This window comes from Tympanuchus pallidicinctus, unplaced genomic scaffold (genome assembly GCF_026119805.1).
Source record: "Tympanuchus pallidicinctus isolate F22 unplaced genomic scaffold, pur_lepc_1.0 scaffold3, whole genome shotgun sequence".
Classification (NCBI taxonomy): domain Eukaryota; kingdom Metazoa; phylum Chordata; class Aves; order Galliformes; family Phasianidae; genus Tympanuchus; species Tympanuchus pallidicinctus.
The window spans coordinates 651,561-678,457 of NW_026294747.1; the positions used below are offsets into that span (position 1 = coordinate 651,561).

The 26,897-nt window shown below is 38.8% G+C and overlaps 2 protein-coding genes and 1 long non-coding RNA gene across 8 annotated transcripts in view; 2 read left to right on the forward strand and 1 right to left on the reverse strand.

Annotated features, from left to right (window-relative positions):
* KIF18A (kinesin family member 18A) overlaps positions 1-17,325 on the reverse strand; it is a 40,478-nt gene extending 23,153 nt beyond the window's left edge. Inside the window, exons 1-9 of one of the 2 annotated variants that reach the window (XM_052692452.1) lie at positions 17,215-17,325; positions 15,940-16,320; positions 15,145-15,302; positions 14,225-14,329; positions 13,007-13,117; positions 8,789-8,986; positions 5,220-5,396; positions 4,397-4,471; positions 4,038-4,144 (exon numbers count right to left, since the gene is read on the reverse strand). In XM_052692452.1, coding sequence (XP_052548412.1) covers positions 4,038-4,144; positions 4,397-4,471; positions 5,220-5,396; positions 8,789-8,986; positions 13,007-13,117; positions 14,225-14,329; positions 15,145-15,302; positions 15,940-16,267 — 1,259 coding nt within the window. In that variant the 5' untranslated portion in view covers positions 16,268-16,320; positions 17,215-17,325. Of the gene's footprint in view, positions 1-4,037; positions 4,145-4,396; positions 4,472-5,219; positions 5,397-8,788; positions 8,987-13,006; positions 13,118-14,224; positions 14,330-15,144; positions 15,303-15,939; positions 16,321-16,983; positions 17,181-17,214 lie in introns of those variants that run through there. The other variant, XM_052692453.1, reaches the window with a different exon arrangement.
* Positions 17,249-26,897, forward strand: part of METTL15 (methyltransferase like 15) — a 92,869-nt gene continuing 83,220 nt past the window's right edge. Inside the window, exons 1-2 of one of the 5 annotated variants that reach the window (XM_052692461.1) lie at positions 17,249-17,342; positions 18,572-18,851. In XM_052692461.1, the coding sequence (XP_052548421.1) occupies positions 18,573-18,851 (279 nt within the window). In that variant the 5' untranslated portion in view covers positions 17,249-17,342; position 18,572. Of the gene's footprint in view, positions 17,343-17,365; positions 17,617-17,730; positions 17,811-18,571; positions 18,852-26,897 lie in introns of those variants that run through there. The other 4 variants (XR_008208879.1, XM_052692460.1, XM_052692459.1 and 1 more) reach the window with 4 other exon arrangements.
* On the forward strand, positions 18,862-26,652 carry LOC128085316 (uncharacterized). The gene is made up of 2 exons (XR_008208887.1): positions 18,862-20,645; positions 23,373-26,652. It is a non-coding gene; the product is annotated as an uncharacterized LOC128085316 (long non-coding RNA).

The following is a 26,897-nucleotide window of genomic DNA, read 5'->3' on the forward strand; positions in this document are numbered from 1 at the left end:
TTTTCTACAGTTTCAGAAACCCAGGAGTCTTGCCCAAAGTTCTCCAGACAATGCTACTGTATTGATGTAAAGATCTGTACAGACCTTTAGAATTTAGAAAAACTTCTTTAAGGAGTAAAATATTCTCCTGCAGAACATGACTGCTTTTACTTTACACTATTACTATCTATACAAACAGTCACCCTATGAGTGAATGTTTGCACAAGCAGCTGAAATTTTTTTTTTTTTGCCTCCACAGTATCCATAGAAGCACAGTCCCTCCCACCTGCTTTGGAAATACAGCAGCAGAGAAGCGATGGCAAATTCTATTATTTTAGCAACAGTAAAATTCTGCAAGCAGTTTAAGTGAAGCTACAGAATAGAATCTCCTCCTGCATTCCGTAATTATTAGGAACTATTATCACTATGTACCAATAAATGAACCTTTTGTGTAGTTAAAGATCAGTGTCCCAGCTACAGTATCAAGTAGAGAAGCCTCTGCAAAACTCCTGCTTTGAGATGGATTTCTCAGTAAGCATACTTTTCTTTCTGTGAAAGAATCTTCCCTATCCTTCACTTAATGTTAGAGTGAACCTGTAAGCACATGCAGGATATAATTATCTCTGGAGACTACCTACTTTCAGAGCTCACAGACCTACGCATGGGTGGAAGTACCAAAGTCAGTGTCCAAGGTCTGCATCAATAGGCTGAAGACTTGGAAGTTTGGCAGACATCACGTATCCTAGCTTTAGTCAACAGAAAGCACAGGAATGACTTCTCGGTTTGAAAGAGCAAGAAGAGTAATCAAGTGAGCCTAAACCTCTTTCAGATCACACTGGAAGATATCTTTGTTGGTTTTTTTTTTGAGGCTTAGCCTCAAAATCCTCATCATGCAATACTATTACTCAGTATGCTTTAATAAAATTTTTCAAATACCCTCAATTTAGGGATCTGTGAATTGGTGTAGCCATAGCAGTCAAAACCCTGATTTAGATAGAAGAGAGAAGAATATAGATAAACAAAGAATGTTCTTCACAGAACTGTAGTATATATGCCACGGTAGAAAAGTGGTAATATTTAGACAGGACAAAGTCATCCATTAAATGACCTCTTAAACTTACAGTTAAATAAGGAACTCGTCCAAACTGCTAATGTTTTGCAGATAAGAATGACACTTTACCATCTCTTTCCAATAAAATATCAAACTTGTACTTTATGATGAATGAAGAGACAACCAATATCCAGTAAGTAAAAGCATTTCCCCCTACACAATTTCTTAACTATTTTCTGAAGAGGTTTCACAAGCACAGCTGAAGATACCTAACAGCTGTAATTTCTTTGGTTTTGATCCAGACACTTGATGCTAACAATACATCTCTAAACAATATATAATAAATTTCTTCTCCTTCAGCAGATAAAAAACACATACACAATGAACCTTAACAAGCTTAGGTTTAGCCAAACAAATGTAACAAAGATTACCTCCCTTCCTTGAAAAATCTCCAAGATCCTAATCTGTTGCTAAACAGTCAAGTCTGCCTAAGAGTGTGGAAGATTTTAATACTAGCTCAATTTCCATGAAATCCTGTTGGGTACTACTTTAGTAAACATTTTCAAATTTCTGCAGTTTGAAGAAATGGATTTTTACTGTTATCTCAGAAGGTTTTCCCAGGTAGAAAACACATTCAATAGGCCAGTGAAAGTATTAACTGAACTAAGTAGGTGGATAAATGTCAGGAATATATGATGAGATATGAATATATGATGAGATATGAAGGGACAGACCCAGTGAGACTTTCAAACCAAAACTAACCTTCTCAGGTATAGATATACTGGCTTGTGTAACAAATACATATAAATATCTTAAGTATTCTCTTGTCACACCAGAAAGATTGGTAGGAACATCATGAAGTCATCATGAAGGTTGACAAATCTAAAAGCAATAGGAAAGAACAGCCTACTAATGTGACTGAGTTTCTATGTGAAAGAATAATTCCAGTTCCTGCCATCCAAATCTCACAGGAAGGGTACTACTGATGAAATAATTGCCAGCCATAACAGCATCTGCTGTCATTTATGCATTCTACATTGTCAGCCCACAAAAACAAATTAAGTGGCTTTGCTGAAAGCTGGCATTCATATGCCCCTCTGTTCCTCACCCTGAAAGGTTACTGGTAAAACAGTTAACCTGGCTGTGAGCAGAAACAACAGCATTAGAACTTGCATATAGATTTTTTAATATTATTTTTTTAATATGCAGTAGAGTATCAATTTCCATTCGATAACATGTTCCTAGAATTTACAAACAGAACCTTACAGAAACTCTACTATACCTCTCCCAGAAACATACTATCTCTACTATTCTAGGCTTAACCAGTTTTTGATAATATAACTTAAAAGCTATAATACCTTACAAAAAAGTTATTTTCCCATTTTTTAGGTTACGAAGATCAGCTTCCCATTAACAAAAAACAACAACTGTTCTCTCTTACTCAAGGACTGTCTAGTTTTCCAAGTCCTACAGAATGGGCTTGCATCACCCCACAAGATTATTCCACAGTTATCTATCACAAAGCTTTCTATTATGCTTTTCCCTTTCCTTAAGCATATCATATTATTTTGTTATACAGCACTCAAATGCAACACTAACCTAAACTGTTACATTTATCATTCTTTTCCTGTCCTCCTGCGCAGCCTACATATACTTAATAGTATGATTTATTCCTTCTCTACCCCATCCCTCCCCCAACCTCTTTTTTCCTCCGATTGATTACCTGGCTGGCAGTTGTTAGTTATATCCTATTAGCAGATGAAGTGATTTCTCAGTGTGAATAACAACACCTCAGTGAACAACCCTAAGCCAGCTCTGTGCTACCCACACAGACACAAACAAGATCTGTCCTGAGCATTTTAAGTTGAAAATATTTCACTAATGTCATCTCATTTTTGTATAGTGGGACACTACCAGGTCTGTAAACATACATGTTTTATATATATATATGCACACAAGTTCTAAAAAGTTCTCCTTTAGCAAGACATCACTTGCAGGTGTTGGTTCTTTCACTAACACAATAAGAAAATAAGATTCAAACTAAAGGCAAGGTAAAACAACTTCACAGCAATATTGCTAAGTATAGGCTCAAAATAGAGTAAGACTCAAGAGAAAAGGAAATGTAAATTTTATCTCAAAACTGAGGTTATAATATGGTAGTTAATACAATCATCTGAGATTGAAGAAAGTTGCTATTTTCCCCCTCAAAGTCTTTAGGTTTTGGTACTCAGAATGCACTTGTTACTCCTACAGAGTAACAGGAGCTTCTAGGAGAACATTTGTCCTAAACATCTTTTGTATTGTCAGTGGTAAAATTTCACATGCACAGTTATACAGAAGACTACTGGTAGCTTTGGGACAAAAATACCTAACTTCTCAATTAAATAGCTTCATTTCAGTAACGAAGGCAAAGATAAGCTTAACAAATCCCATCACAGAAACATTTTAATAATCATATGCTTACTTCTCAAAGCTCATAACTCCAGTTAGATTCCATCTCCTATCACACATACAAACATTCTGGTACCAGCAGTTAAACAAAAATTTTATGGGTATCAATATAATCCACACCATAATATCTACATGACAGAAGTATTATCAGCAAACACTTCACAAGAGTTATAGATATAAGACCTTCATCACAGATCTAATTCATCATGTCAGTGAGTCATATCAGCTTCTTGATGGTCAGACTACATGATTATCTCACAGGATTTTGTTGAATAGTTTGCCTAGTAAGTTAAAATACTTCCTCAAGTACTTGTTGCATTCTGAATTCACCTTTTCAGCTTTTCTGAACAGGAGTGGCAGTACTGCACTACTCTATGTAAAACAATGTTAGGAGTTACAAAACCAACACTGAAAGAGTAGTTTCACTCTACAGATATTTTTATTATTTTATTATTATCTGTTTTATATTACTTATATATTATTTTACTACATATTTATTATTTATAATCAGGAAAACCCCAGTCTTGAAGAAAAAATCTTCATGTGATCAATTTACCTTTGTATTTCCACTTGCTGATGGTTTGAAATTACAGAAGAATCCTGGCTTTGATGGATGCTTGCTTTTTCTTCGTATGTTCGCAGTTTCTCCTTCAGCATCATGATCTTAAACAAAAGAGGTACCTTTTAGCTGGATTTTTTCCCTTGATTTTTGAAACCATCCGTCTGTGCATTTGTCTCAACACATTTACAAATAGCACTAAGTGATATCCTTTTTGAAAAAAAGAACATTCCTTAACTTTACACAGAATTATTAGGACAATATTTGCCCTGTAGGTGCAATCACACTAACTTTATTTTAAAATTCAAGCTTGTAACACTTATATGACAACATTTTAACAATAGATTGTAACGTACCTCTTTCTTCTGTTCATTGCAAATTTTAACATATTGGCTTATGTGGCTGTCCAAACTAACAACATTACTCTTCAACTGTTAAAGAAATGAAACAAATTATAACCCATGAAGGAGATTTTTTTAAAATTTCCCTGCATAAAAACAGACTGTGTTTAAGTACTACATAATTACATTTGCACTATACTCTGAGGAAAGAGATGAATATATTTCTGGCTTGGCCACAAAATTGAACTTTTTAGCTTTTGACGTCATCTGCTGCGTATAGTTTTCCTTACAACAGCAATAAATATTAAAAAAAAAAACTATGCAAAAATGGAAATTACAGTAAAATTCCATAGTACGTAAAAGAAATTTTGGTATCACAGTACAAAGGATTATTAAAAAGTCACAATAGTCTAAATAGATACTACAGAGCAGAAGACAGGAAGCCACAATGGATTTCCATTTGTCAATAGAAGCTCATTCAGATTCTCAGCTCCAGTTGAATTCTACTTGTGACAGAGCTGGACTGGCTTGAGCACAACTGTTCAGACACTTCTTTCATGTGCTTTACTGAGCTCTGAATACAGAACGGTAAGACACTGAAACTGGCTGTGGATTTCACCAATTGAAGATTATTTCTAAATCTGAGGCTCGGAAGACAAAAATCTTTTCAGCTCACTCTCAGTAACAAACACCCAGATGAAGAAAGAAGAGACAACAAAAGAATGTTGAGGAAAAAAAGGTAAGTAAATTGAAAATAGTCTTCTGAAAGAAATAACCCTTCTCCTAAGAAGATATTGCTACACTTTGACAGAAGATCAATAAATGCCAATATACTCACGGAAGACTTAATATCCTTTGCTCGGTTTGCATATTTAAGAGTATTATATGTATCATCATAAAACATAAAGGATGGACTAACAGCAGCTATCATTATTGTTCGGCAGTTTCCTCCAAGGGAATCTTTCAACAAACGAGTGAGCTTGCTGTTTCGATAAGGAATGTGCTGTTTCTTGCTCTATAAAGAAAACATTGTTATGCATTAAGCAGCTGTACTTTACATATGCTTCAGTGTTTGCTTACCCTTTCAGGAATACCACCAAACATGACAAATAGACTTACAATATCTCTTTTACATAAATCAACTTCCTCAAAATCACATTTACCATCTGCTTTAAACCTCTTTGAGTTGTTTAATACCCCTATAGCAGAATTGTTGCTCAGGTTACTTCCCAGTGTCTGAAAATATAACAAAAATTCTTATGGTGTGAGCAACTAACATAAAAAAGTAGGCTATGCAAACCATTTCAGTTCAGAGTGATTGAGGTTGAAGTCACTTTTGAGATCCCTCTACTCAAAGCATTCTCAGCTACAGCAAGCTGCCAAGAATTTTATCCAGTTGAGTTTTGATTACCTGCAACGATATTGACTCAACCACCTCTCCAAGCAACTCAGCTGCCTGAGTTTGCTCTGTAAAGCTTCTTCCTTCATTACATTTACACTCTCCATCTCATAGTACAGAAGCAATTAGTACCCCAATCCCATACTGAATACGTCAACATGATTTATCTTACATAAAATGGTACAGGTTCTAAATTCTGCCTTTTACCCCAATAGGACGGCAGGGGAAGTCTGCAGCTTTGCCAGGCAGCGTAACAGGAAATAAAAGCTTTGATCATTCACCCTATTTGAAAGGAGAAATTGCTAGCTGACCAAGAGGTGCAAGCTGTGCATTTGAGTTTGGCAAAAATTCAGGCTGTTTTGTCCCTCTCTCACACAACTGTTCATGCCATTTCCCTCGAGCTGCTGAGCCAGATCAAGAGAATAATTTACTGCCACAAACAAGGTGGGCGAAAGAGCACAAAAGACCAATCAAATCCATAACGCACGCCTTGTCTCCCCCTTCAAAATAAACACTGGGATATAGAACCCAAAACAAAAAAGGCATTTTGTGATCTGGGAAACAAGACCCTGCAGCCAGCAAGGTAGAGAACATTTGTAGCCGAAAGCAGGAAAGCCTGACAGGGCAACCCCCTTAACTAGCCAGTTGAGATTTAACAACTTACTACTGACTAGAAGGGCATACTTCCCTGCTCTTCAAATCTCTGCTAACAGTCCTCACAAATAACTGAACCAGCAAACACTCAATAGGGTAAAAAACAAACAAAATTCATTAAACCCCTTTAAATTTAGAAGTAGTTCTGTGTAAGTAAAGTTGTATTTTTGGCAGCCATTCCTGAATAGGGAATAAAGCTTTCCTGTATATAAATATATATATCTCAATATCAAATTTTCAGTGCAGGATATTATTCTGGAGATGAGAAAGGAGGCAGCTTATTTTCTTGGAAATATCGTGTTGACTAGACAACAAATTCATTCCCTATCCATAGGAGCAATGAAGACACACTCTGATTCTTGTTTTTCTGTCTCGTGTGACTATAATGCAAAGTAACTGAAGGGAAGTATTATATATAGTATCCTTATCTACGTAGTACCTTAATAGTACCTTAATAGTACCTTAACTACATCCACTGTTACAATTATCTTAAAACTGTTTTATTAAATACCTATACTTTTTTCTATTGGACATTTGTACCAAACAGGTAGCATCTTGCATACAGAGCAAATATACCTTACAGACCCCACCCAACAAAACACTAGAATAGGGACAAAGCTTAAAAATAAAAAAAGCTTCTTGAAACAGGATAATACTTTGAAAAGATCAAAGGAAATACAAGGATTCTGACTGGCCTATTTGAAAGTCAGTTTATAGCCAGAAGATAAGAGAAACAAAGATGAGAACATAGTATTCACTAGAAAAGCAGATAAGGAAATGCAAGGCCCTCCCAGGCAATGCAGGAAATAAGTACTCAGCAACAATCTCTAGTAAGAGATTTAATGACAAGACAGGTTTGGACATATACAAGGTACAATGACAACACTAGAAAGGAAAGTATTCTTTAAAGACAGGTGGGAACATTAGCAGCAGTATGAAATACTTTAGGGAAGCAATCTTGGAAAAAAAAATTGGGGGGGAGAAATGGATTGCAATAATCAAGTCAAATATACAGAAAGACAAAAAAAAAAAAAGTAATACAGAAGAAACAGGAAAGCAAGCATGTTCATGAAAGCTTTTCCTGATGCACAAAAAACAGCATCTTGTTGAAAAGCAGTTGATAAATAATTGTATCATTTCAATTCTGCTTTTCAACATTTATTTGAAGTTCTCATGCTATTGACAGTACAACACACATTCAATCAGATGGTGTCTATTAGCTTAACCACAAACTGAGGTGGAAAGAAAGGAAATAAGTTTCTCCAAAAACACATTACAGAAAGTAGCTCTTCTTTTTCCCTTCTATAAAAGGATACTTCTGATTTTTCCACTTTAAAAGTTGAAGACTAGTAAGGTGGCCTCCATGTACAAAACATACTGCCCTTTTACCAAATCAATAAAAAGAATTCTCAACTGAATCTCCATTATGATGATGAACTGGTTAGAAAGTTATCCGTTAATTTCTGTTACTGTGCAAAACGTGTGTCTCACAAAATGGAAAGAATTAGGAGGTAAGAAAAAAAAAAAACAAGAAACAGCTCAGATGCACGTCATCAAACCTAATAGATTCATACATGGTTGATAATGGGGGAAGTTCTTTGCTATGAGAGTGGTGAGGCATTGGAACAGCTGCCCAGAGAGGCTGTGATGCCCCGTCCATCCCTGGAGGTGTTCAAGGCCAGGTTGGATGGGGCCCTGGGCAGCCTGGGCTGCTATGAAATGTGGAGGTTGGTGGCCCTGCATGTGGCGGGGGTTGGAGATTTGTGATCCTTGAGGTCCCTTCCAACCCTGGCCATTCTGTGATTCTCTGATGATGGGCAGAATCCCTAACAGTTGTAACAGTTTAAAACCTTAGGATTTCTGCTCTGATTTTAAGCAACACAGTATAGGACATTTTCATTCAACACTCTTCTTGTGAAGGAAAATCCTAAACCTTCAGTTTATCTAAGTAAACCTTAAGGCAATCCATGGGATAATGATTCCAATCATTGATACAATCAGATACGAAATTAGGATACTTAAAACACATTGTTTCTCTTTCATATGGAAGTTACTGTCAGCAACAAACCTCACGTGGCTAAAATTAAGCTACATCAAATGATTCAGTAACTAAAAAGTTAATAAAACAACTCCTTCCCTATCCCACCCCTCAGCAGAGTCTACAGAGGCTCTATTTCTTAAGAGAATAAAGGCCCTTTTACATACATTTTCTGATATACTCCATGGTGACAGGCAATGAGGAAGTTACAAACAAACAATAAGAGTCAAAAAGATGCAACACTTAATGCTTATCATGTACAAAAACATTTCCACAAGACTAGAAGTCGAAGACGGCTTGGGAAAGCACCACGTACCTTAGGATCTGCCAAGGCATTAATGATATTTCCAAGAGCTAGCAGGGAGCGGTTAATGTTTGCTCCTTCTCTAAAACGAGCTCCCTTAGCATTTGTAGCACTGGCACGTTCAGATCCTGCGAGGTCAATGAGGGACATTTTGGCGATGCGAACATTTTGACTAATGCTAGCTATCTTGTCTTGCTGTCTTAAGTAAATCTACAAGGCAAAAAAACAAGTTAGTTGACCACTATCCAGCGTCTTATTACTCTAACATTGTCAGAAATTCTCATTGGAATCCTTTTGCATTCTAAGTTAAGCCTTTCCATACTCATCAACAGGCAGTCTTGTCCTAGTGGAACATTTCTGACTCCTCAAATTCATCTGCTTCAGGTAGGAAAAAAAAGAATTTGAGTATGGTTGTATACTGTATTTGGCTGGGGAGTAGTAAATTTTCTTTGTACAAGCTCTTATGTTGCTGTTTTTCAGATTTAGGACAGTTGAACACTAATGTTTTCATATTGTTGAGTAGTACTGACAAAGCATGAAAGCCTTCTCCATTGCTCAGTCAGCCCTTGCTCCACTCCAGCCAGTCAGCTTGAGTGGGCAAGCTAGGAGGGGACACGACTCAGAGAGCAGACCTCACCCAAATAGTGATATATTCCATGGAACATCTTTCCCAGTGACAGAACTGGTTGCATTTTTCCAGAGCAGTAACTTTTTCTGTCCCCCTTCGACTGCCTTTATTTTGAACCACATGGTTTCCCACCCTACCCCTCTTTGCCCTTCATATTTTCTGTCACGTTGCACTGTGGGGGAGTAAACAAGTCTATACCAAATGTAAATATTTCTGCATCAAACAATACAATCAAGACCCATTGTACCATTTTAGTGAGATCAACATAGAACAAGAGAGAAAAGCCATTTCTCTGTATTTATTATTGTCAAGGAGCTATTCCAGACTGGTAACACTCTAACAATATACAGTTAACAACCATTAGTCAACTAGAGAAAGGTGGAGTGACAGCCAAATCATGTTCTATGACTCAAGCTTTTATAAAAATCCAAAAGATATAGGAAATGCCCCAAAGCACAATCCTCCCTGTTTCTTCATTCATCAACAGAACCCTTTCAGTGTTGTGTAAATAAAGGAAATAGCTGCAAATTGACATAAGCAATTACTTACAGTATGAGCTGACTAGTTTGTACTGATTTCTTAGAGATGCCAGAGCTGCTAATAAGGACCTCAGGTAGACAAAGTACCTAAAATCCCCCCTTTAAGAAGTGTATGGCTGTGAATTTACTTGCTTAAAGCAATACTCATCAGTTTAAACTTGAAACTTTCAGTTATGTTGTATCAATGTAGCTCCCCACAGCATTATCCCATTTAAGTGTCACATGCAGAATGCAGTATTAAGATTAAACAACTCATTTTTATTATTTCACACACACATTTGTATAAATGACATATTCTCCCTCACAAGCTCAAGCATCAAGTCACTTCTGTGGAAAAAGGCCATCCATTGTTAAATGAACACCTAATCCAATGCTGCAATGCTTTATGTCTTCCTATGAAAACCAAGGACAGTGGATATTTACTTAAATCACACTGTTGAGATACACTATTATCTAACAAAACAAAGAATGACTTCCAGCAGTAAGGTAAAAGCTTTCCTAGTTAGCAATTGAGTGTCTTTATTGATAGCTAGTAAAATTCCAGGATTATCTCACTATAGAGAAGAAGCATATTAGGAACACTACCAAGCACACACACAAAATTCTTGCTACCTACAGTAATCTGTTGACACCACCCTTGAATAGAATCAAACTGTTGTTGTGAAAGAATTGTGCCTTTGATTACACCGCTGAACATGCTTGCAGAGCCATGACAGTGTCAAGTCTCCATATTGAGATGCTTCACTCTGTGAGGAAGTCAGACTATCCAGACATTTAACCAGGAATATTAAGTTCTGTCAAGCATTCCATCTAGCTGACTGCAGTGGCTTATGGGGACTAAGACACAACCAGTGCATTTTATGCTATCATGGCTGCTCTGCTCGCCACCACCACCACCAGGACACCAGGAAAAAACAAACAGAGGATGAACCCACATAGATTAGTTAAAAAATAAATCTGTCCCTTTTCTCGAGTTCAGAGAAATACTATACTAGTTTTAGAAGTCATAAGAAAGCTATTAGCAATAACCATCTTGCAAATGGATCTGGAGAAAAACCATACACGTGAGCTGCATAAGCTTACACTGCCTCTTATTTCTTTCAAGTCAAATGCTTTCTTTAGAAGTATTTTGTAAACTATCCCTTCAGTGTTACTTGCACTCTTTGATGCACCATACCATTTTAGAGTACATTCATATACATTCAAAATGAAAGATACTTGTAGGTACCCGAATGGTACCTACCTTGCTTTTTATGCATACATCCACAGAAATGGAATTTTTTGTTCCTACAACATGTAGATTCAATAGGATCTTTCAATTCATTATGTTTTTACTTTATTGCCAATAATTAACAACCCATTCAGCTTCAAGCACTTTTGTTCCAACCTGTTCTCTAAGGAGAATTACTCTGCAACAATGCATTTAAAGAAAGATCAAGTCTCCACACAGGATATTTCTTCTGGTCATCCATTCCAACAAAATTACAGTACAGTACAAACATACTCATTCTGTCAATACAGTTTATTTCATTGGGTACTTGAGCAATTTTTGCTAATGAGTAAATATACCTACACTGAGATCAATTTGCCAGAGTAAACAAAGAATGCAGGCTGGAGAAGATGAACACTCCAGCATCTCTAGTCACTTAATTGCTTGCCTTCCTGTTAAAAATACCACTAGACTGCAACAGCTACCTAATTTACTTAATTGCTTGCCATTTTTAGAAATGAACTGAGATGAATGCAAAGCCTGTCTGATGAAACAAATCCGAACTCTTTGTCAAATAAAAGTGAGGATAAGACACTCCAGCCCCAAGTAAACAAGGAAATCAGCTGTTTGTGCTCTGACCTCAGTCTGTGGCACTGCGCTTTGTGCCTTATTAAAGCTGCACACATGGGTGACCATGCAGCAATCAAGCCACCCAATTCAGTACGAATTCATTGCTTTGAACTGATGACCATAGGCACATAATCTGAGGAAATGAGAAAGGACAATTTGAAACAGAAGCCTAAGCTAGAGGAAAACCAACACTTTTAGTGAGGGAATTTTACTGTTAGGTACTTCAGAAATATTTACATATGTCAAACACTTATTATTTATTGTCAATAATAATGACTGAAATTTAGATCTGGAGTACTTATTTTACAGCTATTTGTATTTGCATCATCTAAATGATAATGCCAACTTCCGCCTATCATTATTAAGCATGGCCTCAGTTTGCAGGTACAGTTAACAACTGTCTAACAGTTAAATAATAATAGAGCTGTAATGCCAGGACAAGAGCTCAAGTTGCTTTGTAATATTTTTCAACCCAGAAGAGCAATGTAAATATAGAAGATAATGTGATTTGCCATAGGCAGCAGCCAATGTATCAAGAAGCTTTAGCTAACAGGACCCATTTTTAAATAATTTTTTGTACCAGTTTGTATTGCAGTTGGAAGGACACTGTAATAGTGTGCAAGCAGCAGTAATCTTTGGAGAACTTTCAAATACTAGCACATTTGTACAGTAAGAAACTTACCTACAGAAACTAGAAACATGCATTTCATTTTCATGGTTCAAGCATGTATCTGCTTAAATCCTAGTTTGTGTTAAAACTGGCCACACACTCAAATACCAAGATAAACCTGAATCAGTGCAAAACCAAATAACAGAAGAGTAGCATTTGAAATGTTCACTTCATAGAAAGAAGAATAATGACATTCTGTAAAATATTTTTCGTACAAGAATGCTGAGCAACATTAGAGAAGCATAAAAGCAGAAAGCACTCAAAGGCCTTCCAAAGTGTAAATGTACACTATCAAAGCATATTCTTAATACAAAACCACAGTTTTAGAGAAAAGATATTTCTAAAGACTGCAGTTGGGATTAGAAAGGTTTTCCTCGTGTTTGCTTTCAACTCTATTCAGTATGAACAGTGAACTGGAAGACTTTTAGCTCTGAGCGCTAAAATTAAGGTCTGAGACATATAGATGTACATTTGAAAGCTTCCATTGTATTGTATTTTAGGCAACAAGTAAAACTCACAGAAATACTGGTGTACATCTGCTGTATCATCTTACCTGGAAGACTGCATGGGAACGAGAAGAGGAGGCATTCACATCTGTGGGATGTTGTGTTCTGTTTTTATTCCCATAATCCAACATCTGAAGGATTTCCTCTGCTGATTTTGGCTTTAAAAGTAGAGCACAGGGTAAGTACTTTTTTTTCACCCCTCTTTCTCATTAGCTGTATAAGACTTTAAAGATTTTACAGTGATTCTTATCTGTATATCTATATAATCTATATATATAGAGAGAGATTAAAATGGTAAAAAAAAAAAAAATCAAAAAAATCAACAATCACCTTAAAGGAAAACCAAGATACTTGAAAATAGAGTTAATAGAAATTGCTGTTTTGGAATTGAGGCCCTTCAAACACTTTCAGCTGAAAACGTTAAAGCATGAAAAGTATTTAAGAGCTTCAGAAACTGAAAACACTTCTGAAAGCCAAAACAAAACCCACCAAAAACCCTAAAATCTGCAAGTACTATCCATAGTTAGAAATCCTAAGAACGCCTTAATTAATCTTTGTTGTATTAATGCTTCAGACATGAATATAGTACTGTTTTCATGCAAGACTCAAGCATAGGAAGAGAAGGCCTTTAAAGGATGAGCCAAACTAACGCGATTCCTGCCTTCATTGTTTGTTGCTCATCGAAGCTGGAAACTACATAGCATTTAACAGGCTCCAGAATTTTGCAGGAAGAAAAAAGTTAGCCCCATGACATTAATTATCAGATTGGGAAATGAGGTTGCATTAACAACTTTGAAGATGCTGTACTTGTCTGGAAACAGCACTTTTTTCTAGCGTCTTTATTAAACAGAAAAAAAAAATAAAAAAATCAAACAAACAGAAAAACTCAAGTTCTAGGCACAAGATTTGCAGAAGTGTTGAACACTCATGCATAACATTGAAAACAGTGAAGTCCTTTAAGAAATACTAAGATTATTTCTCAAGACAACAAGCTTTCCACAACCTGAAGGTAAGCATCAAACCAGCAGTGTCTGCTGGGTAATAAAGACAAATTTTTATCATTTTCTATTTAACAACACCAGTAGGTTCTTCAGAACGTGCATTAATTATTTAGTAGGCTTGCAGGTTACTACGTTACTCCTGATGATTGCAAAAAACAAAACCCACAAGATTACTAAGTCACAAGCAACTTCACTGTGCAATCACAAGCAAATTTGACCTCAAATAATGTGGAGCCTCCTGAGTTTCAGCACCTATTTACATACCTGATGTAATGTTAGCCCTTGAACCACCACCCCTTTCTGAGCATCTTCCCGAACAGCCAGCGGTCCTGAGTTGACCAGAAGATCACGGATCTGTTCATTGTACACCTTTGAGAAGGAATTTAAAATCTCTTTAGAAAAGTTACCCTGTCATACTTGACAGGATTGGGAACCTCATTTTTCATTACTATTTTAAGACAAAGTGACATTCTGTGATAAGAATAAACCGGTGTCTGTGTAACAGCTTAATTCCTCTTCTTTACTCTCCTCCCCTAGTGCTAATTACTATTCCACTTGACTTAATGGGGGCTAGAATGTAACAGTCACTGTACTACCGCTGCTTTGCAGCAATGCAAAGATAGGTACTAGTAAGAACAAAAATGCAAAGCCAAAAAGATAAAGAGAAGAGAAGCTGGCAGCAAAGACCAAAATAATTTTTTGTAGTGAGCTAAACAGTACCATAGCAGTCCTCACAGAAGCATTTCTTTAACTTGAGATACAGTAAAACCAAACTGAATATTACTGGAAAGGAATTAACCATCTTTTAGTTGTGCAATTTCAGTGTTAACAGGAAATTACTGCTAACATCCCTGACAAAGTATCTTCCTGTACCCATTAACAGATAGAAGGAACTTAACTAAGGAGCAAGGAACTTAACTAATTTGCAGGACAGGCATTACTAGAATGAGAAACGAATGTGTTAGAAGAGATTGGCCTTTTTTGGAAGATACAAGACAGTAACAGGTATCTATTAATAACATCAAATTTGAGCACTATTCAGTTACAGTCCCATCAAGGATACATTTCTAAAGTCCCAGAATAGTTCATAATGAGTATGATGACAGAGGAAATAAAAAGTTTAACCTAATTTATAAAATTAGGCCTTCTTAAAAGCAGCATACTAAATCCAGGAGCTGACTTACCTCTAAATAAGACACAGCAACATTGCATATTTTTTCTTCTTTTATTTGATCCATGCAATTATAAAGTGCCATCATGGTTAAATACATCACTCCAGGATCCTCAGGGGAGCCTAACATTGTATGAGTCTTTCCAGCTCCTGTTGCACCATATGCTAGCACTGCATTAAGAGAAAAAAACAGAAAACATACACTTGGTATCAGTAGGCCAAACAAGAACAAACTTCAAATGGACATTCATATCCCCCATCATATTATACCACTGTTTTCACAAACTATTTAACTTTCTTACCTAATATTCGCTTTCTACAACAGAAATCAGAAAGCTATCTCAAGAGTCACGTATTTTCAAGTTTTTAATTCCAAGTTAATTCACAAGCAGTTGAAGTAAAAGATATTTCTTTACTCTCCTAACCCTGGACAACTCATTGCAGATACATAAGGCATTACCTCAGTGTTATATTTGACAGTTAAAAACAAACTTTTGAAAGCTTAAGTTGACAAAATAGATTAATACACTCAATGAAACTACCTCTGGCTGAATAACTCTTCCTTGAATACTCTTCATAAGCACATGTATTTCAGATCAAATTCTTGAAGCTTGTTACAACCCTATCACAAAGTCTTCTTCAAAACATAACATAGCTAGTCTACCTTCCACATACAACAAGATGGTCATAACTATAAATTACAACTAGTTATTCAAACGTAGATCCCTAAGGCCTCTGCAGCATTCAGATACAAGTGTAGATCCTCCAAAGAATTTAGTGAATGAAAAGAGGCATATAGCAAAGATACCTGTGCAATTATATCCATTTAAGAAGCCATCAAGTACACCTTTGGTTGTATGCTCAAAAACTTCCAACTGGGTTGAATTTTCAGCAAAAACAGCATCAAAAACAAATTTAAGGTCTTTCTTTGTTCTTTTATTAATATCCCTGTGGGTCAGTTTCTTTCCATGAAAAAAGCTAAATTCTTCTTCCTTTGGATCAAACACCAATATATGCTGGTCAACAACATGAACAACTTTAGCAAAGTTGCCATCTTTTTCCTTTTGAGTTTCTGGACGGACTCGGACAACCACTTTCATGTGGCTACAGACATCATCTTCTTTAGCAGCAGACATGCTCTCTCTTCTCTGCTTCCAGGGCTCCTTCAGACCAAGCAGCTGAATCTTTCCTGCAATCAACAACAGAAGCAAAAGGCCTTAAACTTGAAACATAATTTCCTCATTAGAATCATCACAGAATGGCCCGGGTTGGAAGGGACCTCAAGGATCATGAATCTCCAACCCCCTGCCACATGCAGGGCCACCAACCTCCACATTTCATAGCAGCCCAGGCTGCCCAGGGCCGCATCCAGCACGGTCCTGAACACCTTCAGGAATGGATGGGGCATCCATAGCCTCTCTAGGCAGCTGTTCCAATACCTCACCATTCTCATAGTAATGAATTTCCCCCTGACATCCAACCTAAATCTTCCCTCCCACAACTTCAAACCATTTCCCCTTGTCCTGAAGTTATCAGCCCTTTCAAAGAGTTGAATCCCCTCCTGTTTGTAGGCTTCCTTTAGATACTGAAAGGCTGCAATGAGGCCACCCCACAGCCATCAGTTTGCAGTTTAAATCAAACTACACACCTGTGCTAGCCCTGCCCTACACTCAGTCAGCTGTAGGAACCATCACAAAGCTCTGAGAAGCACTGTAACTGGCCTGAAAACATCAGTTAACAGTACACAGCTTTAAGGAAGCTAAGCAGGCCTTCCTTGGGAAAGCCAAAGCCTGATTCCTCCGGCTACAGCTACCGTTCCACCTGCAGTTCTCCTTTACTTCAGAGCACTCACACAGCAGCAGGCAGCTCTCTCGTCCTGCAGGAGGGTTCAGGGGCCTTTTGATTATAGGCCCCACAACGCTCAGATACTAACGAAGGACCGCCCTTCCAGGCCTCGCTCTTCACCTCAGAAAGAAGAAAGATATCCCAGGGCCGACAACAAACACAGATCACGGACAAAACCGCACGGTAAGCCCCCGACCCCGCCCGCCCTGCCCGCCATGCCGCTGGGGCGGCCACTCACCTCAGCGCCGCAGCCGAGCCAACCGCTGCCCAGCCCGGCCGCCGAATTCAAACGCCAGCGGCCGCCCCCCCCTCGCCTCCTCATTGGCCGCCGCCGCCGTGACGTCATCAAGGCGACGGCGCGAGCGGGTAAGCGCGTGGCGAGGGTGGTTTCTGTAGCGCTGCGTGCTGTGCGGGTCTGGCGGGCGGGAGCCGCGTGAGGAGAGAGCCGCGGACCTCTAGGCCTGCTCGATATAAGATCCTTCTTCGGTTTTCTCTAGGCTCAACAGCCCCAGCTCTTTCCGCGTAGGAGCGATGCCGCAGGCCCCTAATCGTCTTTGTAGCCTTCTGCTGCATCCTGCGACTGAAAGCACACAAAAAGTTTCCTCAGTTCATAGATGAGTGATTGTGAGCCGTGCTCTGGGTGAGGAAGATGCTTCCCGGGGTCGTAGAGCAAGGCAGTGTTAGATTATCACTGATCTTCTCCCCACCTCTGTGTTAGAGGTGTTGGGGTTTGTTGTGGAATCACAGAATTGTAGGAGTTGGAAGAGACCTCCAGGAATCATCAAGTCCAACCCCCCAAAGGGCTTGCAAAGGACTTGAAGTCCTCTGTTCAAGGTTAGAGGCTGATACATGCTTACAAATGCGATGCAACGAAAGTAGGATAGCCTTTATTCAAAGGGCCTTTGGCTAAAGTATGCACTCTTTTTGTGTGGCAAGAGAGAGTGTGAAATATGACACAACAACAGGTGTGAGCTCATAAAAATGCAAATAACATCTTACTTATGTTAACCTTCAGCTTCCTTCAGCTTTTTTGTTTTTAATCTGCTTTGAATTAATCTGTTGTAATTTTACCGCACATGTAGGTTGTAACACTAATCATAACCGTGTTAAAAACCCAGTGGCACGATTTGTCTTTTCCCATTTCAACTAGAAATACAGGAAACTTGGCAACCTAAGTGCTGCCATTCAGAGCAAGTGCCTCTTTGTGCGTGGCAGGACGTAGGAGAACAAAATGAAAGCTGAGCTACTGTTCTGGTTGTGCTCAAGTGTGGTTAGTCATTTAATAGGGGCTTCTCTCAAGATGTTTGAACATTGATAGAGTCCTAGCAATGTAAAGGAAATGAAGGTATTGCTTGTGAAAATAAAGCTCTATTTACTTAGATGTGATTGATTGTTAGATGGCCTTCAAATTGCTGAAAAGAAGTTAAATTATCAGAGCCTTTTTGCTGAGATGGCATTTCTGTAAAGCCTCCTATCTTGTGAAATGTACTTACAGCATTTGCACTTTTTCTGTTTTTTTTTTTTTTTTTTTTTTTTTTTAACACTTAATGTTTTAAATAGTTACCAAAGTAATTCCCAACATCTGTTTTTTCTAGGATGATCAACTTCAAAATGCTATCTCAGAGTCTGTGCCAAGTTAACAAGTGTCTGCTTCTGTGCAACTTAAAGCTGAATCCAGTCAAGTTAGGTGTTTTGGCCAGAAGGATCTACTCTTCAGTAAAACAGCTTTCTGAATATGATTTAACGGAGCAAACTACACAGGAAAGTGAAACTAAAGAGTTGCTTCACAGTACAGAAAACAAAACCTTTGGAAGATTGCACATACCAGTGATGGTGGAGGAGGTCATTAATTTTTTATCCCCTCAGTCAGGCCAGGTGAGTTAAGTAATTGGTTGACACCTATGATTTACTATCTGTCCAGCAGAAAAGTTTGTGCAGTGTGGTGATAACTCTCCTTTAGAGAAATAAGGGCTGTTCTTTGAGACTATTCCACCTTTTAAAACTTCTGAGTTATTTTGCCATCCAAATTAAGGTTTTATATTTAAGATAGTAGAAATCTCCTATCTATGTGTCTGACCTTAACAAATCCTGAGTAATCTGTTGGTTAAAACTGTAGCATTGAAGCAATCTTTTGCTTTTGTGCTTGTTTTTCTAGACTGCTCTCGTGCATTTGTAGGGTGTTAAGTAGTGTTAATTACCAACAGTAGCAGGGAGTTATGTGTGGTTATGTCATCAATTTGTGAAGAGCTCTCTTCGTTTTGTGTAAGAGCTAGTAGGGTAAAAAATCATTGTAGAATCAACTGTGTTAGAAAAAAATCATGATCATCAAATCCAGCTGTTAGCCTGACCTACTGAGTCCAGTCACTGAACTGTGCCCCTTAGTGTCATGTCCGTGTGTGCCAAATACACTGGCTGGGGATTCTACCATGTGTCTGGGCAGCCTGTTCCAGTGCTTGACCGACATCTAAAGAAATTGTTTTTTATATTCAGTCAAAACCTCCTCATTGTTATTCTCACTGTTTCAGTGGTTTTGAGGTCCAGTGTTTCCTTAGGGTGTGCTTACACTGCATGGAGTGGTGTGGAGGTGCTGTAGTTACAAATGGCAACATGTAGAAACGGTTCTGTATCAATGGCGGACAAGTATTGCAAAGCTGCCTAGTTTGGCCAAGGTACTGTGGAAAGATTCCTTCTGGTAATCTGGATTTGCTCACATCTGTCTATGCTGTAGCATTGGTATGTCTGCACTACATGTGTTATATGCAGTTTAGGTATACTGTTTCACGCTCTCTTTACAAAACTTAAGTGGTAAAATTGTTTGCATCTGGGAGATCTTACATATGATATTAAGTTGAAAGAATTTCATATGCAGTGGTTAAGTGGTTTTCACCTGTCAGATGCTTTTGTCTGCAAACTGAGTGCTTTTTATGTTAGCTTCATACAGGCTTACTATATTTGTCGATCGATGATAAGTTTTAACTAAAACAATGAAATTGTATATGAAGTACTATGTTCAAGGTGTGCAGCTACTTATATATACTTGAAATGCTGTCAACTGACAGTGCAAAGGGATGTGGCAAGTTTGAGATGGATTTGGAGGATCAAAGTGATGTAGTCTAGTTTTATTGTGTTGCCTTGTAAGAACTTCCTTAGTTTGGAAGTCACTGTATATTTTAAATTTTTTGAAAGCCAGTGAGAATCAGAGTAGCCATAATTATTGTAGCACACTTTTTTTGTTGAAAATACCCAAATAATGAACTGCATGCCGAACTTAAAGTTCAGGCTTCATTCACATTTCGGAACTATCATGACATTTGCGCACAGGAGGTGAATATATAAACTGTGAGACTGTATGTAAAGGGTTTTTTTTAGTTGTGTAAGTTTCTACTTAATTAAGAATTCAGGCTGATGTGGGGGACTATTTATTAAACTTTGGTCATTGAGATGTGTATGGGAACTGCTGAATCACAGCCTGAACCTCTGACTGATCACCTGATGGAGCAATGAGTCAGCCACAGGAGCACAGGTGAAGGCAATTCAGCTGTGCTGCTGGAAGGGGTGGAGCCTGGCTGCACCTCTCCTAAACCCCATTTAAGAGCTGGCTACCAGTGGGGAAGGATCTCTTTCTGGAGATCCCTCTTTTTGGAGTTGTCTAATAAGCCCTGGATAAGGGTAAGTCCTCTATCATTTTTTGGTGTAATAATCTGCTTAGCCAAACTCTCTAGTATGTTTCTTAGCTATAGCACCTGTGTATCTTTGGTTATACAACACGTAAAACCTTTTTGGCCAGAACTTGTGAAAGGATCTATTCCTGATTCTAAACTGTGGGAAGTAACTCTGGTCTCTGAAGGCTTTTTAAGGATTCAAATATTTATGATTGTAAAGCAGCATGTTAGTGGAGGGAGATTTTTTTTCAGATCGGTGTGTTTTGTAGAGATTCCTGTACTAGTGGTCAACCATTAATGTCAGACATGAGTGAGCATCATCTTGAGCAGAAGCATTTACAGTGTGTGTAAACTACAGTAAATCATGCATTTACAGCACTTTATGAAGATTGAAGTTTTGAAAGTAAGCGTGCTAAAAGATGTGGTGCGTTCACCAAGTTTTGTTAGAGTAAGCATCATTGGTGAAATTTTGAACTACAATTGAGACTGCTTTTCTTTGCGTGTTACAGTTGGTGTTGAAATGGCTGTTTGTTTCTTTTTAAAATTGTTTTTGAGACCAGGAAACATAAATTCCTGTTTTTTCTACCTTCTCTCCTGTGTACGGAAAGGTTTCCTTTACTCATTTTTAATGCAGTTATGTTCCCCGTTATTAAATAAAATAACAAGGGGGGCCTTTATTTCTTCTGGTGTCCCAAGACAATGAATTGCCAATATATAGAAAATCTAGTTAGAAAGACAACTTTCTAGTGAATGAGGTTGCTAAGAACATAAATGTGACTTCCAGGGTGAGTCACAGCTGAGAGCAAGGTGTCAGTGCCCTCCCACTGAATATTTGATTGACATCTCTGTGGAATCTGTCAGGGTTATAAGCAATAACAGTTCTGCTCATCTTTGAGTCTCCTCTTATTACTTCTAGAACCTATTTCTACAAAGTCCCATTGGTAGTCCTTTCTTGAAAACATATTGTACAAATTAGGTTTTACTGATCTCCTTTTTTTCCTGTCTGTTGCAGTAAATCCACACACAAGTAATTTCCCCCTTTAAGTCTACTGTATTGACTCTCCAACAGCTCCCTGTCTTTCTTGTACTGGGGGCTCCACACCTGGACACAGTACTCCAGATGAGGCCTCACAAGAGCAGAGAGAGGGGGACAATCACCTCCCTTTCCCTGATGGCCACCCCTCTTCTGATGGAGCCCAGGATACCATTTGCTTTTCAAAGTGCAAGAGCACCCTGCAGGCTCATGTTATGTTTTTCATCCATCAAGACCCCCAGGTCCTTCTCTCTTTCTTTCTTCTCTTGAGTTTCAAAAGTAGTGAAAGAACCAAGCATACCTTTTCAAAACGAATGTCTTCAGACATCCCCAAGTATGTTTTTCCTTATTTTCACTCTACTTTTTTTTTCCTTTGCATCAGTCACTTGTCTTTTTGCTGGTCTCTTTTGTGTTATATAGTGATAAAAAAGAAAATATAACTTCACTGGCATTGAGATCTATGAAACTTTGAAATTTAATTGTTTTCATGAGGATTTTCTAACACGGCTTCTTACAAGGTGCAGGCCTCTAGGAAACTATTTTAATAGTGCTCCAGCACAAACAGAAGGTATTGATGTATACTATTTGCATTAAATATGGTTGCCTAGCATGGACAGGATTGTAGATAAAGTAATTTCTAGGAGTAGTATTTGATTTATAGTCATTCTGGAAGTTTTTCCTTTTAAATGTCTATAAATAAGTGATCGAGATGGTGGTGAAGATGAATGAATGAGACTATTTATTCCCTTTTTCTTGTAAGAATTGCTATTTTCATTCATGTCAAATGAAAGATTCATTTTCAGCAGAAAGTGAGTATGAGTATGGCCTTCCAAAGTAACAGAAGGAAACATCAGTTACTGCTGACAGTCTCACGTTGATCTTTTGTGACTTGCTTGAGTCATTGGTTTGAAGACAGTAGTCTTTTACCTCCTAAAGGTCTGTTGCCACTGTTGGGTGTTGTTGATTCAGAGCATAAATGTTCCCTTCTTATTGTGTGGAGCTGGTTAGTCAAGGTGATAATCACATGAAGCTGAGATGAACTGCTGGTGTTCAAAAGCATAGTCCATTGTTGGGAAGGTATTGTCTTAGTTTCCTTATATCTTTGTCCATATGTCAGTATTCCTTTACTTTTTCTGCCTTATAGTGAATGTAAGCTTTTAAGGATAAAAATAGCCTTCCTCTCTATGGTGCCCTGCAGTGTGGACTTCTGTTTTGTGAGAAGGGTTTCCAAGTATCATAGCATATAAATAGTTATGTGGCTATGTTGGTAGCCAGTGTGCTTGCCATAGTGCTTCCAAAGCTATCTGCAAATGATTGGACTGGTACAATACATTTACAGTAAAGGCTCTCAAAATTGAAGTGTTTTATATTGTCTTCAAGATAAATAGGAATTTAAAAAAGCACCTGAAAAGATGTATTTTGAGTTCTCAGGTTGTGTGAGGCATTTTGTAGGGTGCAGCCAAAATACCAACCTCAGCACAGAATATTAATTACATAACAAGACAAATATTGAAACTGTAGAATCATAGAATATCCTGAGGAGGGAGGAACTCACAAGGATGATCAAGTCCAACCTCTGACTCCACAAGGGACCACTCAAATGCAAATGGTTGTTCAGCTGCAGCAGCTTGGGGCTATGCCCACTGCCCTTTGGTGCAGAACTTTTCCATGACCCTCCCCTGATACAACTCTGTTCCCTAGGGTCCTGTAGCTGCTACCAGAGAGCAGAGCTCAGCACTGCTCTCTGCTCCCTATGAGGAGCTGCAGCTGCCTTGAGGGCTCCTCACAGCCTACTTTGCTCTGGGAGCAACAAACTTAGAGCTCTCAGACATTCCTCTAGTGTCTTGCCCTCAAGACCCTTCAAGGTCCTTATAGCTCTCTGGAGCTGGAGCATGAACTCTTGAACTCTCAGGCCATGGCCTCTCCGACCCAACTCAGCCCTGTTTTGGCTGTCATGGAACACTTGTTGGGTCTCATCATCGTTTCCTTACGATATCACAAGTCACATCCCTACCAACCACTATAAATACAGAGGTGCTGACAACAGAACACCAGTTGATGACTGACTTTTGTCTGGGAAGCACATGCTTGAGACCAGGAGCTTTTTACCTAGATCCTTCCCTCCCATTCTAGGAATTTTTGTGGAGGAGGATGGATTCTTCTCCACCGAAGAAGCTCCAGCTTCTAGAGAGCAGCAGCAAGCTCAAGCCAATGCATGTAGACCCACTGGAGGGCAATGTTGAGCCCATGGAGGTGTACCTACCTCCACAGGGTGAACAGATGAAGGTAGATCTATTGCCATCAGACCTGGGCAAGCCCTGTAGCATCATGCTTGCCCAGAAACATCTCTATATCCATTGGTGGTGCAGCAGGAGCTCTCGATTTCTATCTTGGTGTTGAAGAGTCGCAAATGAGCTTCTGCTCTCTAGAGTCCCTTTTTCCCTGTCCCCCATCCTCATCCTTCCTCGAGACCTCTCACCTCTTCTTTCCCAAGCTCTGAGGAAAAGAGAAGGACTGGGACTGGTGTCCTCTAAGCTTCTGCACAGAGAAAACAGGAGTCCAGTGGATGGCCCCCAGCTCTCTGTGGCCACCATGCAAGTTCCAAGGATGAGGGCAGGACTGAGACTGGTGTTGTTATGCTTCTGTACCAGGACAATGGCAGGAGTCCAGTGGATGGCCCTGAGCTCCCTGCAGCCTCTAGGTGAGCCCTCAAGAAGAGGCCAGAACTGGGATGGGGTCCTCTGAGTTGCAGTATAAAGACAACATATGGAGTCTAGCCCTGAGTCCCTGTAGGCAGTCTTGAAGAAGAAAGCAGGACTGGATCTGGTGTCCTCAAAACTGCTGTGCTGGGACAAGAGGAGTCCAGTAGATGGCCATGAGATACTTGATGCAAGTGCTAAAGAGGAAGGCGGGACTGGGACCAGCATCCTCTGAGTTGCTGTGTTGGCACAATAGGAATAGTCCAGCAGGCAGCCCCAAGCTCTCAGTGGACTCCAGGAAAGTCCTGAGGAAGAGGGCGGGACTGGTAATAGCATCCTCTAAGCTGCTGTGTCAGGTCCAGGAGGAATCAATTAGGCAGCCCCAAGCTCCCTGTGGCCTTCAGGCAGCTTCAGAGAAGGTACAGAGGCAGCTTTCTGTTGGAGAAGCAGCAGACTTTGATTTGGACAGGAAGAAGGACTCAAGTTCAGCATAATTCCAGTTGCTCCGCAAGGACTTCTATTTCAAAACTGAACAAAAAACAGTTTAAAAGAACAATACAAAATAACAATGATAAGAAAAACTTTGTTTCTTCTGAAACAGAGCCAGTAAGTTTACCATTTTTGGTACTTCAGAGTCTGCCTTGGGTTTCCTGGATTTGTTTCCCCAGAAGGAACAACTCAGCCCCTTAAGAAGGGGCTTGGGCACATGGCAGGCTGTGGGCATGGCCTTTGCTCAGCACTGGGTACAGAGGGGTGAGGAGGAATGGAGGACTGTGGAGATTTACTGAAGGGGGCTGTGTAAAATATTTGATTACAATCGCACTTGAAAAAGTAGAAGAAAAAATTGAAAATGCAAAAATGCTTGAAAAAGTAAAAATCCTTTAAAATGCTGTTTTTGTCTAAAAACCATTTTGAAGACGGTGTATGAGAAAGAAATATGTTTTGTGAAATTGTTTCAGATAATATGCACACAAGGTTCTCATACCTATTTTTATTGAGTAACAATATCTGTTTTTACAGAGATTGCATCATGAAATGAGAGAGGGAAAATGGAGACAGGAAAGAAAACATGACAGAAGATGATATTTGAACAGCTTGTTAATTGAGGGGGTGGACAAAATCCAGTCATGCTCTTAATTTGAAGTATCTTGCTTTGCTTCTGTCTTCTGTAGTGTAAATTTATTAATTTATTAATAGGATTTGAGAGCACTGCACATCTGTTCTGTTTTGAAGCTGATACTTGCTATATGCTTAGACCCTTGGTAGCAGGAAATAAGTAGTCATATTGGATATCCAAAATGGCAATGTATGAACAGGGCACGGTCAAGAATCCCTTAGGAGTTTAGTTTTTATGGAACTTCAACATTTTTGTGCTGTGGAGAGATAGTAATTCTAAAACTTGAAGGCGCTGGGGTGGGAAGAGTGGGCTGATGGCTACATCTGCACAGGGAAGAATCTTTTGGTTACAATTCTTGGGCATCTGCCCAGCCACCTCTTCTTCCCACCTGCAGCATTGCTCTCAGCAGGCAAATCTAAACATTGTCATCAGCAACAAGACAGCTCTCAGCAACTTTGTTCTGCATCTTTCTCTATTGCAGTAGGGGAAGAGAAGCTTGCATCTGCTATCTCCAAAGAGACCAGCAAGGGAGCTTGGTCTGCCTACTGAGAACAACTCTGCAGATGCACCAGATTTCATTTTATTGTAATACCAAGTCAGCTTGCTGTTATCACTCTATGGCATAACAAATGATAGTGTTTCAGGAGACTATTTAAGAGTCTGTGTTATAATAAAGCAAGATTCAATGCTTTTGGGTGACTCAGCTTGTAATGACGCTGTATACGCTCTCCTATTCTGTTGTGACAGCATTAGTCTTTGCACCTCTTGGGGAAAACTAATAAAATTCACCAGAAAGTAATCTAAGCCCTTTAAATTTTAACTTGAGTGAGCCTGTGATCCCATAAAGGGTGATAATTAATATATGTAGCTACTCATTTCCTTCCCATCTAGTACTGTGTGCCTTATTTAGTCAGCCTTTTGGTTAAACTTTCTTATTAAATATTTGAATGCTGGTTTGCAAACAGGAGTACAGAGTTTTTACTGCAAAATATTACTAGGGGTTTAATATCATAATGATGTTGTGGGAAATATCTGCAGGTTTTTCTTGCTGTCGTGCGTTTCTCTTTAAGGTAATCCAGTTCTGAGCAGCTTTGTGCCAGGCTTGTTCTGTATAAAGGAATAATTCAGATATAAACTACCAAATCTGCTGTCTAAAATTAATGGGTATCTGCAATCATCAAAATGTACAGTCTTTTTTATTATTTTCTTCTTCCCAGAGTTTGAGCACATATCATTCTGATGGTGTTTACTGGTGGCTCAGCACTCTGCAAGAATACTTTCCAAAGTCGTTTGAAAGTGTAAATATGTTGATTTTAAAATCACAAATAATATTGCTTCAGGCTCTCTCTTTGTAAAATGTTGATTTAGCTCATATGTATGTCGCTCTGAAAATAATGCCTCCTATTTATT